Below are 18,940 nucleotides of genomic sequence, written 5' to 3'. Positions count from 1 at the left end.
ATTCCAAACCTTCACAGCGCAGAACGCCATCCGCCACATCCATTCAGCGCCATTCCACCCTGCCACCAATGGCCAAGCAGAACGCATGGTGCGGACCACCAAGGACACCCTTCGCCGCATGACGCAAGGGGATTGGGAGTACCGCCTTGCCACATTCCTTCTAGCACAGCACAGCACCCCGAGCTCAACGACTGGCCAGAGCCCTGCTGAACTACTAATGGGTCGGCGCCTTGCAATCAGATTGGACAACCTTCACCCCGATAGAGCTCAGAATGAGGTAGTGGTGGGGGAAGGCAGGAACCCCCAGACCTTCGAGGCCCAGGACCCAGTGTATGCAAAGAATTTTGGGGCAGGCCCTGCATGGGTACCCGCCACAGTCACCAGGGTCACTGGCCCCGTGTCATACGAGGTGCTAACAGATGGGGGGCAATGCTGGCGCCGCCTCTGCGACCAGATACGGCGACGATTCCCGGGAGAAAACCAGGAGGAGGACAGGTCAGAGGAGTCCCAAGGGAACAGTGGGGCAGTGAGGCCCATAGAGCAGGAGGGGCCAGCAGGAGAGGCCGAATCAGTAAATACAGAGAGGACACGCGAGGCTGAAAGGACACCGGAACCAGAACCACGACTGAGCGAGCCGGTTGCGCCAGACCAAACAGCCCCATCACAGCCAGCATCCTTGGAACACGAGCCAGAACCTGAACCCTGGACCAGGGAACACCCCAGGCCGCAACGCACACGTAGGCCGCCGGCGTACCTTGAGGACTATGAATGTGAACTCCCGGGCAGGACTGGAACTTAGAGGGGAGGGGTGTTATGTACTGAGTTGAATAGGATCCAAACTGCAGCAGTCTGATTGGTCCTAGAACAATAGGATCCAAAAGGCAGCAGTCTGATTGGTCCTAGAACAATGCAGCAGTATGATTGGTTGGCAGGAACCACCCAATCATGCTCCAGATAGAAGTGAATCCACAACCTGATTGGCTTACAGTAGAATTCCGGAATTAGCCAATCATGTGCAGCCCATTGTGTAAATAATGTATATAAAGCAGATACTTTGAGGGGACATTCATTCATTCCTCCTCACCACTATGAGCTGAATAAAGAGCATGAAATCACTTTGCGACTCTGAGTATATTTCAGACCAGCTGTTAGGGGGCCCAAACTGAAAGTATCCCTTGCCAGAAGTAATCCATAAACCTCTCCTCCTCCGTCTTCTCGGGAAGCCATTGGTGCGCAATGCTCAAGAGAGGGAGAGGCATAATAATAATAATAATAATAATAATAATAATAATAATAAATTTTATTTATATCCCGCCCTCCCCAGCCGAAGCCGGGCTCAGGGCGGCTAACAACAATCAAATAATCAAACAATCAAATAAACCAACATTCTAAAAATATTTCGTTATAAAAATTAATTAAAATCAAGTTGATGGCAACCATTAAGCAAAATTCTGTGCAGGTTGCCAGAGGAGGGAGTCAGGCTGCGCCCTGACCAAAGGCCTGGTGGAACAACTCTGTCTTGCAGGCCCTGCGGAAAGATGTCAGGTCCCGCAGGGCCCTAGTCTCTTGTGACAGAGCGTTCCACCAGATTGGAGCCGCAGCCGAGAAGGCCCTGGCTCTAGTTGAGGCCAGCCTAACCTCTCTGAGGCCTGGGACCTTCAGGATGTTTTTATTTGCAGACCGTAGGTTTCTTTGTGGGGCATACCAGGAGAGGCGGTCCCGTAGGTACGAGGGTCCTAGGCCGTATAGGGCTTTAAAGGTTAAAACCAGCACCTTAAACCTGATCCTGTACTCCACCGGGAGCCAGTGCAGCTGATATAGCACCGGATGAATGTGGTCTCGCAGCGAAGACCCCATAAGGAGTCTCGCCGCGGCATTCTGCACCCGCTGGAGTTTCTGGGTCAGTCTCAAGGGCAGGCCCACGTAGAGCGAGTTACAATAATCCAGTCTGGAGGTGACCGTCGCATGGATCACAGTGGCTAGGTCAGGGCGAGAGAGATAAGGGGCCAACTGCTTAGCTTGGCGGAGATGAAAAAATGCCGCCTTTGTTATAGCTGTAATCTGCGCCTCCATAGAGAGGGAGGTATCGAAGATTACACCCAAACTCTTAACGGACGGTGCTGGCACTAACTGCACCCCCGCAAGAGATGGGAGTTGCCCCCTCAATCCCATATCGTCCCGTCCCAGCCAGAGGACCTCTGTCTTCGAAGGATTTAACTTCAACCGGCTCCCACGTAACCATCCAGCCACAGCCTCCAGGCATCTGGTCAGTGTGTCTGGGGCCGAGTCAGGATGGCCATCCATCAACAGATAGAGTTGGGTGTCATCGGCATACTGATGGCAACCCAGCCCAAAACTCCGAACAAGCTGGGCGAGGGGGCGCATAAAGATGTTAAAAAGCATCAGGGAGAGAATCGCACCCTGAGGCACTCCACACACCAAGGAGTGGCGCGATGACAATTCCCCCCCAAGCGCCACCCTCTGTCCCCAACCAGAGAGAAACGAGCGCAGCCATTGGAGGACTGTGCCCTGGATCCCCACGTCGGCAAGGCGGTGGTCTAGGAGTTCGTGATCGACCATGTCGAAGGCTGCTGACAGGTCTAGGAGAATCAGCAGCCCTGACCCGCCTCGATCCAGCTGCCTGCGGAGATCATCTGTTAGGGCGACCAGAGCCGTCTCGGTCCCATGACCAGCGCGGAAGCCGGACTGGAATGGATCGAGAGCCGATATTTCATCCAGAAACCTACCAAGCTGTTCAGCAACCGCTCTCTCAATCACCTTACCCAGGAATGGGAGATTTGAAACCGGGCGGTAATTGGACAGATCTAAGGGATCTAATGATGTTTTCTTTAAGAGCGGACGCACCACTGCCTCCTTCAGTTCCCCTGGGAATATCCCGGTGCCAAGGGACAAATTGATGATATCCCCCAGGGGGGCCCGCACCTCATCTGGACACGCTCTAATCAGCCATGACGGGCACGGGTCAAGAGGACAGGTGGTGGGCTTTCCAGCTTGGAGGAGTCTGTCCACATCGGCTGGAGATATCCAGTCAAAGTGGTCCAATACTGGACCCGAGGACAGTCGAGGGGCCTCCAGTTCATTTATTGTGTCCAAATTGGCAGGAAGGTCATGGCGGAGCAACAGGACCTTCTCCGCAAAAAAGCTCGCAAATGCCTCACAGCCGTGTGTCAGATTGTTATTTAAATTTGGCTGTCCTTCAAGGGACGTTAAAGACCTAATTATACTAAATAATTGCACCGGGCAAGAGCTAGCGGATGCAATGGAGGCCGAGAAGTAAGACTTCTTAGCGGCCTTCACTGCCATCTCATAGGTTTTCATAAAAACCCTATAAGATGTTCTTGAGGCTCCGTCACGAGCACCCCGCCATACTCGCTCTAGCCGTCTGAGATCCCGCTTCATTTTCCGAAGCTCCTCGGTAAACCAGGGAGCCCGGTTTCTGTGGGGTCGCAGAGGGCGCTTAGGTGCGATCTCATCGATGGCTGCCAGGAGCTGGGTATTCCAGCCCTCAACAAGCTCAGTCAATGAGTCGCCAGGGGGAGCAAGGTCCCGCAAGGCCTGACGGAATCTATCAGGGTCCATCAGCCTCTGCGGGCGAGCCCAAATCGGCTCGCCACCTAAGCAGGGTGGGGGTGGAAAGTCAATCCTGGCTTTCAGAGCGTAGTGATCAGACCATGGCACTTTCATCAAAGGAGACATGATCACATCTATACCGGCGCCAAAGATCAAATCCAGCGTGTGGCCTGCTTGATGTGTGGGGCCCGAAACAAACTGGGAGAGCCCTAGTGTTGCCATGGAAGACACCAGGTCCAGAGCCTGTGAGGAGGGAGTGGCATCAGCATGGATGTTGAAGTCCCCCAATACCAATAGGTTAGGGAACTCCAAGGCCCAGCCAGCCACCGCCTCCAGCAGGCCTGACAGGGTGGCTGCTGGTGCGCTAGGTGGCCGGTACACCAGCCAGACAGCCAAGCTCACCTCAGAGCCCCACACTAGGCCAACACATTCAATGCCGGGGATCAGTGGCGATGGTAGAGCCCTGAAAGAACAATCTTCCCGGATTAATAATGCCACCCCTCCCCCCCGGCCCACAGTCCACGACTGGTGGACGACGGAGAAACCCGGGGGCGCCATCTCTCGTAAGGTAACAGTTTCCCCTTCGCGCACCCAGGTCTCCGTCACACAAGCCAGATCGACCCCCTGCGAGGTAAAGAAATCTCGCAGGGTGGCGGTTTTGTTGCCTATAGACCTGGCATTGCACAACACCAGTGACGGAGGTGAGTAATCCTTGCTCACCCTACCCTCGTCCCTCGGGATGGGGCGCAGATTGGAAGGGATACGAGCATATCCGTATCTCGAGAATGGCAGATGAAGGTGATGGACTATATGAACTTGGCAGAGATGACGAGCAGAATCCGAGACCAGGGAAGAGAAGCGGCGGAAGAAGAATGGAAAAAGTTCAAGGACTACTTAAAGAAATATTATAAAATTGGAGACAGTTAGAATGATGTTGGATTAAAACAAATGGTTACTATCAGTAATGGTTATGACAAAGAGAATAAGGGTGATTAGCATAAATTTATAATAAAATAAGGCAAGATTTCGCTGAATAACTGTAAGAATTTGGAATACAGAAACGGGAAGTAAGAGGAGGTCGAGGAAGTAAGGTTTAGAAATTGGGTTATGAAATGGTACTTGTTTTATGTTTTATTATTGTTGAATGTTTGTTCATGTATGTTTTGTTTCTGTTATATAAAAAATTGTTCAATAAAAATATTATATAAAAAAAAAAAAGAGCATATCCGTATCTCGATCCCCTTCGCCTATAACATCTGCCCCCACCGCCATACCTCCCTCGCCCCTCCACGGTAGCAATCCCAAGCCTCATACTTGCCTCCATTTACAGAATAGAAAAACAAAACAACCAAAAACAATTATACCCAAACAAAACCAATCCCCACCCCACTTAATATCCAACCCCAAACCAAAACAAAACGGAACAAAACAAAATACATAGATAAAAACCACCATTCACGGTGGTACAAGAGAATAAACAATAAAAACACCTTTAAAACATCTTAAAATATATAAAAACATCTTTAACATTTGCTGCAGCAGCACCAGTGTCCTTAAAGCTGTCACAGAGGTGAGCCTGGCCCCGCTCCCTAGGCCAGATGGGATTAGCCTGAGGAGGGAGCGGCCTTCCCCCACACTCACGGTGCAGCAGCAGCAATGTCCCAATGCCTCAGTGAGGCCTCTTAAAGCCGTGGCGAAGGTGAGTCTGGGCCCCGCCCCTAGGCCAGATGGAGATAGCCTGAGGAGGGAGCGGCCTTCCCCCACACTCACGGTGCAGCAGCAGCTTGCCAAGGGTTAAACGGAAACGAGCCAGATTCCTAGACAGGAAAGAAAGACGGGGAAGGCAGCGTCCTCCCGAGCGAAAGCCCAATCCCTCCCTTTCCTGCAAAAAGTCGGGCGTGTGGGGGTCCCATTGGTTCGGCTCTGCAGAGGCTGCCTGGGGGCACCTGCTGGCATCCGGTGAGTCTCCTCTCTCCCAGCATAGGGCCCATGGGGAGGGGGGGCAAGTCAGGGCGCGGAGGGTCCTGCCAGGGAGGGGCGAAGTCGCAGGAGGGCGGCAGCTCTGCTCCTCCTTTGCATGGATGCACTGCTGGCCCCTTGGATCCAGGAGCGGGGAAATGCATGCAAATAAACCCCATTCAGATGTATGGATCAGTCCCCTTGTATAACAGAGGTTGTCCGCGGATGGAAACATTCGGACATTCGTTACCTAAAACCTCACCGGTGCAAGGAAGGAAGGAGGGAAGGAAGGGAGGAAGGAGGAAGGAAGGAGAGCAGAGAAGAGAAAGCGCTTCCTCTTGCAGGACAGAGTATTACCTGTGGAACTCCCTCCCACAGGAGGCAAAGGCCACCAATAAAGCTGGAGTTATAAGAGGAGGAGGCCAATCTGTGGAGGAGGAGGAGAGGGCAATGGGGGGCTCCTCTGCTCTGTCTCCCCTATAGGGGGCAGCCCTCTGGCCTGATCCTGAAGGGCTCATTTTCTCCTCCAGTTCTTAGTGCCTCCAGATGCAAGTGTGTCCTCTGAGATTGCTGTGGGTTGGACTAGATGATCCTTGGGGTGCCATCCACCTCTATAGTTCCATGAAAGCACCATTGGAGGTCTCACAAGCCAAAGGCATTGAGAGCAGGAGAGGTCCTGCTGGAAAGGAAACAACCAGTGCAACTGTTTTAAAACATGAATCCAATGTGTTTGTTGTAGGGAGACTCAGTGGGGAGGGGTAGACCCATGGATGCCGCCTTGATCTCCTTGGACAAAGAGGTGGGAGAGAAATGCCATTCATAAAGAGAGGCAGCCCAGCCAATCATCTGGCTGCTGTGTTTTGGACCAGTTCCGGAGTCGCCTTCAAGGCAGTTCCACCATTCCATCTGATGCAGAGCAGAGAGGACCAGGGCCATGTCCTCTCTGTCCCAGAAGGTCTGTGGGGTGGGGAACTAGCCTGAGCTGGACATGGGCCTCAAGCAACCATGATGGACCCAGGAGTGCCCTCAAGTATTCATGACTGGGGAGGGGGCATGTTAAGCAATGTATCATCATCATCATTACTGTTAGTTCCCTGTCTGTAATCCGAATCTCCTAGAGCAGATTACAAAATTTAAAAAAACCAATAAAAACAGTTGAAAACACATTACAGTGGTACCTCAGGTTAAGAACTTAATTCCTTCCGGAAGTCTGTTCTTAACCTTAAACTGTTCTTAACCTAGACACCACTTTAGCTAATGGGGCCTCCTGCTGCCGCCGCGCGATTTCTGTTCTCATCCTGAAGCAAAGTTCTTAACCCGAAGTACTATTTCTGGGTTAGCAGAGTCTAACCTGAAGTGTCTGTAACCTGAAGCGTCTGTAACGCAAGGTACCACTTTACTCTCATAGAAAGGCGAGTCCTACTTTATTTGCTTTTGAGTGCACACAGATGCACCCGTCTTGCATGCTTGAGTAAAGCAATTTCAGGGCAGGAGGAGAGTAGGGGCCACGTGTAGATCAATTCCCACACTGAGGTCAAAAACACACACAGAGGCAGCAGGACTTCTTCAGTAATAGTTTACTGAGCTTTCAAAGCATACAGTTCTCAGTGGATCCCCAGTGAGGCACAAAACTTTGCTCCTGAGAGCAAATCCAGTTTCAGCAGTAAAAAAATACAGCACGCAGGATATCTAAGTCAGACACACACACCGGCAGAAGGGAGCAAGGGAGGAAAATCAGGAACTCAGCATCTGCAGGGGCTTCACGAAGCAAAGCTTTCTTTTTTTCAAAAAATGTTTTCATTTTATAACACAAATAAAGAACACAAACAGAAAAACAAACAATGCAAACAGATTATTCTCTTATCCTTATTTTTCTAAACATTGTTAGGTGGGCTTCCCCAAGTCCCACCTATCTGATTTTCATTTTACTTCTTCTTTAGTGGTTTACATATATCATAGTTTCTAACCATCTTTTTTTTTAATCACACTTAAATTAATTTCACATTTTATCGCTTACAAATAATATTATTTTAAAATACACTATCTTCTACTTCTAACCCTACAGCCTATATCCACTTCCAAAGCTATTCTAAGATTTAAATATTAACATATTTTTTCAAATATTCCTTAAGCTTCTTCCAATCTTCTTCCACCATCTCTTCTCTCTGGTCTCAGAGTCTCCTGGTCAGTTTGGCAAATTCCATATAGTCCATCATCTTCATCTGCCATTCTTCGATAGTTGGTAAATCTTGTTTCTTCCAATTCCTTTTCCCACAATTTCTCCCAATCCACCATCATGATATTGTGCCCCACATCCCTGGCCTATTCAGTCATTACAGATTTCACTTGTTCATCTCTCGTATGCCATTCCAGCAATAAATTATACATCTTAGATAGGTATTTTGTTTTTGTATCTAATAATTCCATTTCTAGTTTGGATTTCTCTGTTTGAAAACCAATTTTCTTATCCATTTTAAACATTTCATTTATCTGGATGTACTGGAACCAATCATCTAATTTATCTTTCAACGGATCATAAGATTTTAATCTAAATTGGTCCCCTACTTCCATCAAACTATCATTATACTTCAACCATGTATCTTTCATATTCAACCTTTTATGGGTCTTAGCTTCCAATGGTGATATCCATCTGGGTGTTTTCCTTTCTAACAAATCCCTGTATCTTATCCAAACATCATACAAAGATTTTCTAATTATATGATTTTTAAATCCTTTGTGAGCTTTTATCTTGTCATACCATAAATATGCATGCCAACCAAATACATTACCAAAACCTTCCAAATCCAAAACATCCGTATCTTCCAATAAAAACCATTGTTTCAGCCAGCAAAAGGCTACAGCTTCAAAGTAAATCCTTAAATCTGGCAGGGAGAAACCCCCCCTCTCTTTTACATCTGTTAATGATTTAAACTTAATTCTGGGTTTCCCCTGCCAGATAAATTTAGATAATATCTTTTGCCATTCCTTAAAACAATTCAACTTATCAATGATAGGGAGTACTTGGAACAAAAACAACACCTTAGGCAATACATTCATCTTTATCGCAGAAATTCAGCCCAACAAAGATAGTTTCAACCTTGTCCAAATATCCAAATCTCTTTTGATATCTTTCCATAACTTTTCATAGTTGTCTTTGTACAAATGCATTTTTTGCAGTCATATTTACACCCAGATATTTCACCTTTTTCACAATCTTCAGCCCTGTGGGTTCCTCTAAAGTAAGTTTTTCATGTATCGTTATTTCCCCCCCTAAAACTTTGCTTTTATTCTTATTCAATTTGAAACCTGCAACTTGTCTGAACTGTTGAATTATCTTTGATTGCACTGATCTCAGGGTCCTGTAAAGTCAATACCAAATCATCAGCAAAGACTTTTAACTTATATTGTTTAGTTCCCACTACTATGCCTTTAACTTCCTCATCATTCCTTATCATATTCAGCAGCACCTCTAGGACAGAAATAGAAAGCAGGGGGGAGAGTGGGCACCCTTGCCTGGTTCCCTTCTCAATCCTAATTTCTTCTGAGACCACATTGTTAATTATAATTTTTGCTTTCTGCTCCAAGTAAATTGCATTAATACCATTGAAAAATTTTTGACCGATCCCCATATTACACAAGTTCTGTTTCATAAAACTCCAAGAAACATTATCAAAGGCTTTCTCTGCATCAATAAACATAAACATTGCTTTAGGATTCTTTTTTGCCTCTAATCTTTCCAGCACATTCCTAATATTATCTTTCATATGCCTCTCAGATAAAAAACCTGAATGATCTTTATGTATGTGCTGCTTATTCAAAATCTTCTTCAATCTTGTAGCCAAAATATTTGCAAATATTTTATAATCCACATTCAACAAGGAAATTGGTCGCTGATTCCTTACTTGAGCTCTATCTGTATCTGGTTTGGGTATCAGAGTGATGAAGGCCTCTTTCCAGGACTCGGGTGCTTTGTCCCCCTTTAATATTTTGTTACAAACATCCATCAATGGTTGTATCAGCCAATCCTTAAATATTTTATAATACTTGGAAGTTAAAGCATCAGGTCCCAGTGCTTTGCCTATTTTCATTTGGGCAATTGCCCCTTCAACTTCTTGTCTTGTAACCAATTCATTTAGTAGGCTTGTTTTGTCCGCTGGAATTTTCTGCAATCCATTTTTGTCCAAAAACTGTTCCATTTTATCCATTTTTCCTTTTTGTAAAGCTGCTTATAGTACTTTTGAAAACATTTTCTAATCTCTGTTGGCTTCTCAATATTCTTACCATCCTCAATAATATTAATTATTGTACTCTCTGTCCCCAAGCCAATAATTTTCTGCATTTATTTGCCGATGCAAAAGTCTTTTGTTTCATCAATATAATTTTCCATTCAATTTCTTGGTTTACTATTTGTGAAGACTAAGATTGTAATGCTTTAATTTCCTTTTGAATCTGTTGATTTTTTGGGTTACATCTTAGCTTTTTCTCTTTCTCCTTTGAGACAGAACTTTTTCCTTTTGCTCATTCTGTGCTTCCTTCCTGATAGAATTCTGTTGAATCAAAATACCTGGCATTACCACTTTACTTGCACCCCTTGCTTCAATTCCAGGATTCAGGTTCAATTCAAAATAGTCCTTTAGAGTCTTTTGAGCTTTATTTACGATCAATTCATTTCTCAGTAAAACATCATTCATCTGCCATCTAAAAGTACCCTGTAGAGACAATTTTAACTCTGTCAACACAGCATTACGATCAGAACAAGTCCTGGGGCAAATCTCTGATTTAGTGACTCTTGAGGTCAGGTCTTTAGTTAGCTGTCAGGGAATTGGAGGCTGCGAAAGAGCTGAGGGGGAAGCAGAGAGGCAAGAGTATCTGGTGGCATGGGAAGGGGCCCCTAGTTCAGAGAATACCTGGGTCCTGGAGAGTTGTATCACTGACGAGGGTCTAGTGGAGGAGTTCCACAATTTCTTCCCCGACAAACCCAAACCCCGGGGTAGATTTTTCCAACAGGTGTTCGGGCCGACGATGAAGAGGATTTTGAGGGATTCCCACCATCTGACGAAGAGGAAGAAGAAGAGGAAAGTGTCTACTGGGGAACACGAGGAACTGTGGGTTTGAGGGAGGACTGGAGGACGTTTTTTGAAGATACGGATGAGGAGGAGGGTAGTTTTCCAGGCTTCACCCCCGCCACTCCGGAGAAGGGTAAATTGGGGATGGTAGATTCTCCCGAGGGGGAGGGGGCCTTTGAGGAGGGGGTGGATGTCAGGGAATTGGAGGCTGCGAAAGAGCTGAGGGGGAAGCAGAGAGGCAAGTACAGAGAGTCCACGCCGGTAATTAGCCGTTTCTCTTCCACGTCAGAGGAGGAAGCTGGGAGGGGGGAGCCAGTACTGGGAACCAGCCACTCACAGAGCAGAGGAAGCAAGAGGTGTGGACTCAGGAAATGGGCTTGCTGGGGGAGGCGTAAAAAAAGTCAGACGATTCATCTGACTCCGAGAGATGAAGTGTGTTTTTGAACTCTTGTAACTGCTTTGAAGCTTAGCAATAAATCTCTTGTACAGAGATGGCTGTGTGCCCGGAGCATTATCTCAGCTAGCTTGTCAACACAACCCCTACATTAGCCATATATAATCCAAATGTAAAAGGTACACACAATACAGTCCTTTTGATGTTGGAAGAATTGACCGCTAATGCCTCACAGTCTCGCAGCTTCGTATAATCACAGGAAGCTTTTTGTCCGATGTGTCGCAGCTCCAACTCCCTCGTTCTCGGAGCTCAAAAACAGAACTTTCCAGGGAGGGGGGAGCCCACTTTTGACACCTGCCAGATTCCATGTCCTCAAAATGCTCGATTTGAGGTTTTTCCGGGGGTCTGCTGCGCTGGAGCAGTTTCCCCTGCCTTTGATATACCGAGGTCTCCTCCGATAAAGAGATCTCCAAGTGTGATGGCGAGCGATCAGCCAGAAGCCCTTCATGAAGCAAAGGTTTCTGCCGGCTGCTTTGAGGCAAATGTGCACCCCAGAAACAAACACTGTGATTTGTGGTGTATTGCCATATCCATTGTTTTCCAAAGGTTATCACAATGTAGTCTAGAAACTGGTATAGGATGAGATCAATATATGCCCAGCCCTAATCCTCACTCACCACCAGAAATACAGATTCACCCTCTCCCCCTCACTATCAAAAGGTACCTTACATCTAAAATTATACTCATTATTGTGGGACATTACCTTCATTATTTCATTACTATACAGTTTTACATTTAAACACCAGAACAAATACATTACACGCTTTGAAGATGGATTTTCTGCTGAGTTCATTGCTGTGAAGAAGAGTAAACTCTGAAAGGAACACGTTCCTCACTCCATACATTTAAATGGGTTCTCCACTCTGAGAAGAAGAAGAAGAGTTTGGATTTCATATCCCGCTTTATCACTACCCGAAGGAGTCTCAAAGTGGCTAACATTCTCCTTTCCCTTCCTCTGTGAGGTGAGTGGTGCTGAGACAATTCAAAGAAGTGTGACTGGCCCAAGGTCACCCAGCAGCTGCATGTGGAGGAGCGGAGACACAAACACGTTTCCCCAGATTACGAACCACTCTTAACCACTACACCACAGTGGCTCTTAGATGTTCCTTAAACACTCCATTATAACTAAAGCACTTTCTGCAATCTTTCCCTTTAAACAGCTTCTCCTCTTTGAGGGTTGATGGGTTTGTAGGGTGTCAACTGTTAAAGTTCTTCCTGTCCATGAGTCTGTAGATGTAGGATTCCACTAGGACTGAACCTCTACCTACTTTCCTGATATTTATATGGTTTGTCTTTTGTGTGAGTTTGTTGACATAAATCAAGGCTTCCACTCTGACTGAAGCTCCTTCCACAGTCCATACATTTAAACAGTTTTTGCCCTGTGTGTCTGCTGATGTGTTCTAAGATTTCCATTCTGACTGAAGCTCTTTCCACACTCCAGACATTTAAATCGTTTCTTACCGATGTGAGTCTGTTGATGTACTCTCAGGTTTCCACTATAACTGAAGCTCTTTCCACACTCCATACATTTAAAAGGTTTCTCTCCTGTGTGAGTCCGTTGATGTTGTCTAAGGTGTGCACTCTGACTGAAGTTCTTCCCACACTCGATACATTTATATGGTTTCTGCCCTGTATGAGTCCGTTGATGTATTCTAAGGTGTTCAATCCGAATGAAGCTCTTTCCGCACTCCATACATTTAAATGGTTTCTGCCCTGTATGAGTCCGTTGATGTATTCTAAGGTTTCCAATCTGAATGAAGCTCTTTCCACACTCCATACATTTAAATGGTTTCTCACCTGTGTGAGTTCGTTGATGTGTTCTAAGGCTTCCACTATCACTAAAAGTCTTTCCACACTCCATGCATTTAAATGGTTTCTCCCCTGTGTGAGTCAGTTGATGTTGTCTAAGGTTTGAATTGAAACTGAAGCTCTTTCCACACTCCATACATTTAAATGGTTTCTCTCCTGTGTGAGTCCGTTGATGTTGTCTAAGGCCTGCATCGTAACTAAAGCTCTTTCCACACTCCATACATTTAAATGGTTTCTCTCCTGTGTGAGTCCGTTGATGGGATCTAAGGCTTCCACCATAACTAAAGCTTGTTCCACACACCATGCATTTAAATGGTTTCTCCCCTGTGTGAGTCCGTTGATGTGATCTAAGGCCTGCATCGTGACTGAAGCTCTTTCCACACTCCATACATGTATATGGTTTCTCCCCTGTATGAGTCCGTTGATGTATTCTAAGGTTTCCAATCTGAAAGAAGCTCTTTCCACACTCCATACATCTAAATGGTTTCTCACCTGTGTGAGTTTGATGGTGTAAAGTTAGGTGCGCATTTTGACTAAAGCTCTTTCCACACTCCATGCATTTAAATGGTTTCTCCCCTGTGTGAGTCAGTTGATGTTTTCTAAGGTTTGAACTGAAACTGAAGCTCTTTCCACACTCCATACATTTAAATGGTTTCTCTCCTGTGTGAATATGTTGATGTTTTCTAAGGCTTCCACTATCACTAAAGCTCTTTCCACAAGCCATGCATTTAAATGGTTTCTCCCCTGTATGCGTCCGTTGATGTATTCTAAGGGTTCCACTATTACTAAAGCTCTTTCCACACTCCATGCATTTAAACGGTTTCTCCCCTGTATGTGTACGTTGATGTATTCTAAGGTTTCCAATCCGACTGAAGGTCTTTCCACACTCCATACATTCATATGGTTTCTCCCCTGTGTGAGTCCGTTGATGTGATCTAAGGCCTGCATCGTAACTGAAGCTCTTCCCACACACCATACATTCATATGGTTTCTCCCCTGTGTGAGTCCGTTGATGTGATCTAAGGCCTGCATCATAACTGAAGCTCTTCCCACACTCCATACATTCATATGGTTTCTCCCCTGTGTGAGTCCGTTGATGTGATCTAAGGGTTGTATTGGAACTGAAGCTCTTTCCACACTCCACACATTTAAATGGTTTCTCCCCTGTGTGAGTTTGTTGATGTATTCTAAGTGTATCTCTTCGACGGAAACTCTTTCCACACTCCATACATTTAAAAGGTTTCTTCTCTTGGTGTGTCTGTGCATGTAACTTAAGGTGTGCCCTCTGACTGAAGCTCTTCCCACACTCCCTGCATTTGAATCCTTTCTTACCCATGGCAGTCTGCTGATGTATTCTAGGTTTTTCACTATCAGTGAAACTCTTTCCACACTTCAAATCTTTAAAAGGTTTCTCTCCTGTGAGTTAGTTGATGTGAGCTATGTGTGCTCATTCAGTGAAGCATATTCCACATTTCGCACATTTCAATGTCTATTCCTAATGAAATGAAAGGTTCCCCATCCCCTGGAATTCTGACGTTCTTCTGTAACACCTTCTTCAGAGTGGGCAGAGAGGAAGTCCTTTTTGGATTCCAAGGAAGAGAACAAAGGGAAAAGAACAAATCAATCACCATTAGGCCCTTCTATTATTTCAACATCTCCTACATTCCCCCGCTTCCTACCCATGTTCCCATTTTTTATGAAATAATAATAATAATAATAATTATAATTATAATTTATTATTTATACCCTGCCCATCTGGCTGGGCTTCCCCAGCCACTCTGGGCAGCTTCCAGAAAAACATTAAAATACTGTAATACATCAAACATTAAAAGCTTCCCTAAAAAGGGCTGCCTTCAGATGTCTTCTAAAAGTCTGGTAGTTGTTTAACTCTTTGACATCTGGTGGGAGGGTGTTCCACAGGGAGGGTGCCACTACTGAGAAGGCCCTCTGCCTGGTTCCCTGTAACTTTGCTTCTCACAGTGAGGGAACCGCCAGAAGGCCCTCGGTGCTGGACCTCAGTGTCTAGGTAGAACGATGGGGGTGGAAATGCTCTTTCAGATATACTGGACAGAGGCTGTTTAGGGCATTAAAGGTCAGCACCAACACTTTGAATTGTGCTCGGAAACGTACTGGGAGCCAATGTAGGTCTTTCAAGACCTGTGTTATGTGGTCTCGGTGGCCGCTCCCAGTCCCCAGTCTAGCTGCTGCATTGTGGATTAGTTGTAGTTTCTGGGTCACCTTCAAAGGTAGCCCCACGTATAGCGCATTGAAGTCCAAGCGGGAGATAACCAGAGCATGCACCACTCTGGCAAGGCAGTCCACAGATAGAGCTGGTAGACAGCTGTCCTGGACACAGAATTGACCTGCGCCTCCATGGACAGCTGTGAGTCCAAAATGACTCCCAGGCTGCGCACCTGATCCTTCAGGGGCACAGTTACCCCATTCAGGACCAGGAAATCCTCCACACCTGCCCGCCTCCTGTCCCCCAAAAGCAGTACTTCTATCTTGTCAGGATTCAACATCAATCTGTTAGCCACCATCCATCCTCCAACCGCCTCCAGACACTCACACAGGACCTTCACTGCCTTCACTGGTTCTGATTTGAAAGAGAGGTAGAGCTGGGTATCATCCACATATGGATGAACACCCAGCCCAAACCCCCTGATGATCTCTCCCAGCGACTTCATGTAGATGTTGAAAAGCATGGGGGAGAGTACAGAACCCTGAGGCACCCCACAAGTGAGAGCCCAGTGGTCTGAACACTCATCCCCCAACACCATTTTCTGGACACGGCCCAGGAGAAAGGAGCGGAACCACTGTATGACAGTGCCCCCAGCTCCCAGCCCCTCAAGACGGTCCAGAAGGATGTTATCTCAATGGTATCAAATGCCGCTGAGAGATCCAGGAGAACTAGGAAACCTTTGTCCCTAGCCCACCAGAGATCATCAACCAGTGCGACCAAGGCAGTTTCAGTCCCATGATGAGGCCTGAATCCCAACTGGAAGGGATCCAAATGGTCCGCTTCTTCCAGGCGTGCCTGGAGTTGTTCAGCAACCACTCGCTCAATCACCTTGCCCAAGAATGGAAGATTTGAGACTCAGCGATAGTTGGGCATCGTGGCCGCATCTAAAAATGGTTTTTTAAGAAGTGGTTTAATAACTGCCTCTTTCAGCGGGTCTGGAAAGGCTCCCTCATGGAGGGAAGCATTCACCACGCCACGAAGCCCATCGCCCAGCCCTTCCTGGCTAGCTTTTATCAGCCAGGATGGGCAAGGATCGAGGAGACAGGTGGTTGGTTTCACTCGTCCAAGCAGTCTGTCCACATCCTCGAGGGTAACAGGTTGGAATTGATCCCACACAACTTGACTAGACAGACTCTAGCACTCTCCCGCCCCAGCCCTGATGCCACGGTGGAGTCTACCTGAGCGACTTGAGTGACCTGAGTGAATCTGAGCGACTTTATCTGTAAAAAACTTTGCAAAATCATTGCAGGAGATCATGTGGGCCGCACTGAGCCCTGATGGAGCAGGTGGTTCTGCTAAATTGTGAACCACCTGAAAAAGTCTCCTGCTGCTGTTTTCTGCAGATGCAATAGAGGCGGTGAAGAAAGCAGTTTTCACCACCACTACCGCCACTTGGTAGGCTCAACATTCAGCTCTAACCCGTGTCTGGTCAGCTTCAGAATGGGTCATCCGCCACCGGTGCTCTAGCCGTCTCAACGATTGTTCCATTGCCCTCAGATCCGTGGAAAACCACGGGGCTGTTTGGGCTCCATGCAATCAGAGAGGGTGCTTCGGAGCCAGTCAATAGCCCTGGTTAACTCCACATTCCAGCGGGCCACCAGGGAATCAGCTGAAAGGCCATCAACATGGGATAAAGCATCCCCTACCACTCTCTGGAAACCATTTGGATCCATTATGTGGTGGGAGCAGACCATCCAAATCGGTCCCACCTCCCTGCAGAGGGGATGGGTCGCGGAGAAGTCCAGTTGCACCAGGAAGTGATCTGACCATGGCACTTCTTTTGTTTTGCTTTTACTTAGTGTCAGATCACGAACATCCATAGAGGTAAACACCAGGTCCAAGGCATGTCCGCAGCTATGGGTTGGGCCAGACTTATTCAGGAACAGCCCCATGGAGGCCATGCTTTCCACGAAGTCCCGAGCGGCCCCTTGTAAGGTCGTGTCGGCATGGATGTTAAAATCCCCTAGGACAACCAAACTAGGTGTCTCCAGGAGAAAATCCGCCACGACCTGAAGCAGCTCGGGCAGGGAATCCTTGGTGAAGCGGGGGGGGGGGGTCGGTACACCAAAAGGAATCCTGTACTGCCCCTATTGCCCAACTTCCAGAACATGCACTCAGAAAACTGGGTCTTCTCAATAGGACACCTGGTGCAAACTAATGACTTCCTAAAAATCACTGCAAACCCCCCTCCCCGCCCACATGACCTGGGTTGCTGTGTGTAAGAGAAACCTGGTGGACAAGCAGCGGCAAGGACAGGCCCATCTGCTTCATCCAACCAAGCCTCTGTCACACATGCCAGGTCAAGTCCTCCATCCACGATCAAGTCATGGATCACAATGGTTTTATGGATCATTGACCTGGCATTGCACAGCAGCACCTTCAGGTTGTGTGGGTATCCCTTTGCTGATTCCAGTATCCCGTCTGGTCAAGACCAGACCTGGAGGCAGGGATAGTCCTCAAGCAATGACTAAGCCCGCTTCCTCGGTAATGACGTGGTCTGGTCTTAGCGTAACTCCTCCTCCTACCCGTGATCACTGAGATTGGTTGTCCCAGTACATCCCCCCCTGTGGAACCTGCCCCAGCCATTTTGTTTGTTGGGATCCACTCCCAGGCAGCTCTGACCCCTGCCCTTAAAATCAAATTAAAACCTATACAAAAAACAAACAAAACAAAAAAACAAAAAAAGAGAATGTTACAAACACACCATAATTAAATTAAATTAAACAAATTCCTGCACCCAACTAAACACCCACCCCACCCCTCTTACGCACAGCAAATGAAAAAGCAATGTCATCAAATGATAGTAATGCAGCAGCAACCTTTCATAATCCTCAATCATCATTAATAGCACAGCATGATCTTGGAATACAACCTTTTCAAATCAATTGCTTCCTCACAGGAAAGGCAGCTGCTCTCTGTCCATGCAGGCCCTCTCTTTCTCTGGTCCATCGTTCCTTTGGACATTCCCCATCCTCTGCATCATAAAGACACTGAGGTCCAGCGCCGAGGGCCTTCTGGCGGTTCCCTCATTGTGAGAAATGAAGTTACAGGGAACCAGGCAGAGGGCCTTCTCGGTAGTGGCGCCCACCCTGTGGAACACTCTCCCTTCAGATGTGAAGGAAATAAGCAGCTATCTTATCTTTAAAAGACATCTGAAGGCAGCCCTGTTCAGGGAGGTTTTTAATATTTAACGCTGTACTGTTTTAAACATTTGATTGGGAGCTGCCCAGAGTGGCTGGGGAAACTCAGCCAGATGGGCGGGGTATAAATAATAAATTATTATGATTATTATAATCCTCCATCCAGCCCTGTTTCCACCTCTAGTTCTTCATGAGTCACCTTCACAGTCCCAATGGCCTCAAGAGGTCCAAGTGGACCATTTTGGGAGACCCAGGTCTTCGTCTTTTCTGGGGACTGTGGTCTGGTTCAGTCAGAGAACTAGTGACAAGGCTTGGTGCTTGGGGTCAGCTGAATGGGTGCTCAGGGAAGCTCCTGTTCTTGGAGATGGACCTCCATCTACATGCCTCACATTGTATGGAGAGAGCAGGAGAAGCAGAAGGAAAGCAGCTGGCAAATGGGAAACACCCCACCCCAATGGTTCTTTATAATGTTGATATGCTGCCTGATCTCGAGCCCCACTTCTGACACAGAACTATCCTAATCTGGCACTGACAAAGCTGGATATTCAAGGCAAAGGGATAACTGTACTTAATGGAAAGTTCAACCTTGTAACACTGTCCTAAAGGATCTTCACTCGCTCTCAGTGCATTTCGGAGCACAATTCAAACTGTTTGTGCTGATCTTTAAATTGTCATGGTT

The 18,940-nt window shown here is 46.9% G+C and overlaps 1 protein-coding gene across 4 annotated transcripts in view; it reads right to left on the bottom strand.

The window, feature by feature from the left end:
- Positions 1–9,394: 9,394 nt before the first annotated feature.
- Positions 9,395–18,940, bottom strand: part of LOC128421970 (zinc finger protein 624-like) — a 98,111-nt gene continuing 88,565 nt past the window's right edge. For all 4 annotated transcript variants that reach the window (XM_053405375.1, XM_053405376.1, XM_053405374.1 and 1 more), the window contains one exon: positions 9,395–14,457. In XM_053405375.1, the coding sequence (XP_053261350.1) occupies positions 12,434–14,215 (1,782 nt within the window). In that variant the 5' untranslated portion in view covers positions 14,216–14,457 and the 3' untranslated portion in view covers positions 9,395–12,433. The remainder of the gene's footprint in view (positions 14,458–18,940) is intronic.

The sequence above is a fragment of the Podarcis raffonei genome, chromosome 10 (assembly GCF_027172205.1).
Source record: "Podarcis raffonei isolate rPodRaf1 chromosome 10, rPodRaf1.pri, whole genome shotgun sequence".
In the NCBI taxonomy this organism is placed as follows: Eukaryota; Metazoa; Chordata; class Lepidosauria; order Squamata; family Lacertidae; genus Podarcis; species Podarcis raffonei.
Note: the sequence above shows the minus strand (reverse complement) of the source record. Positions and strands in the feature narration are given on the sequence as shown.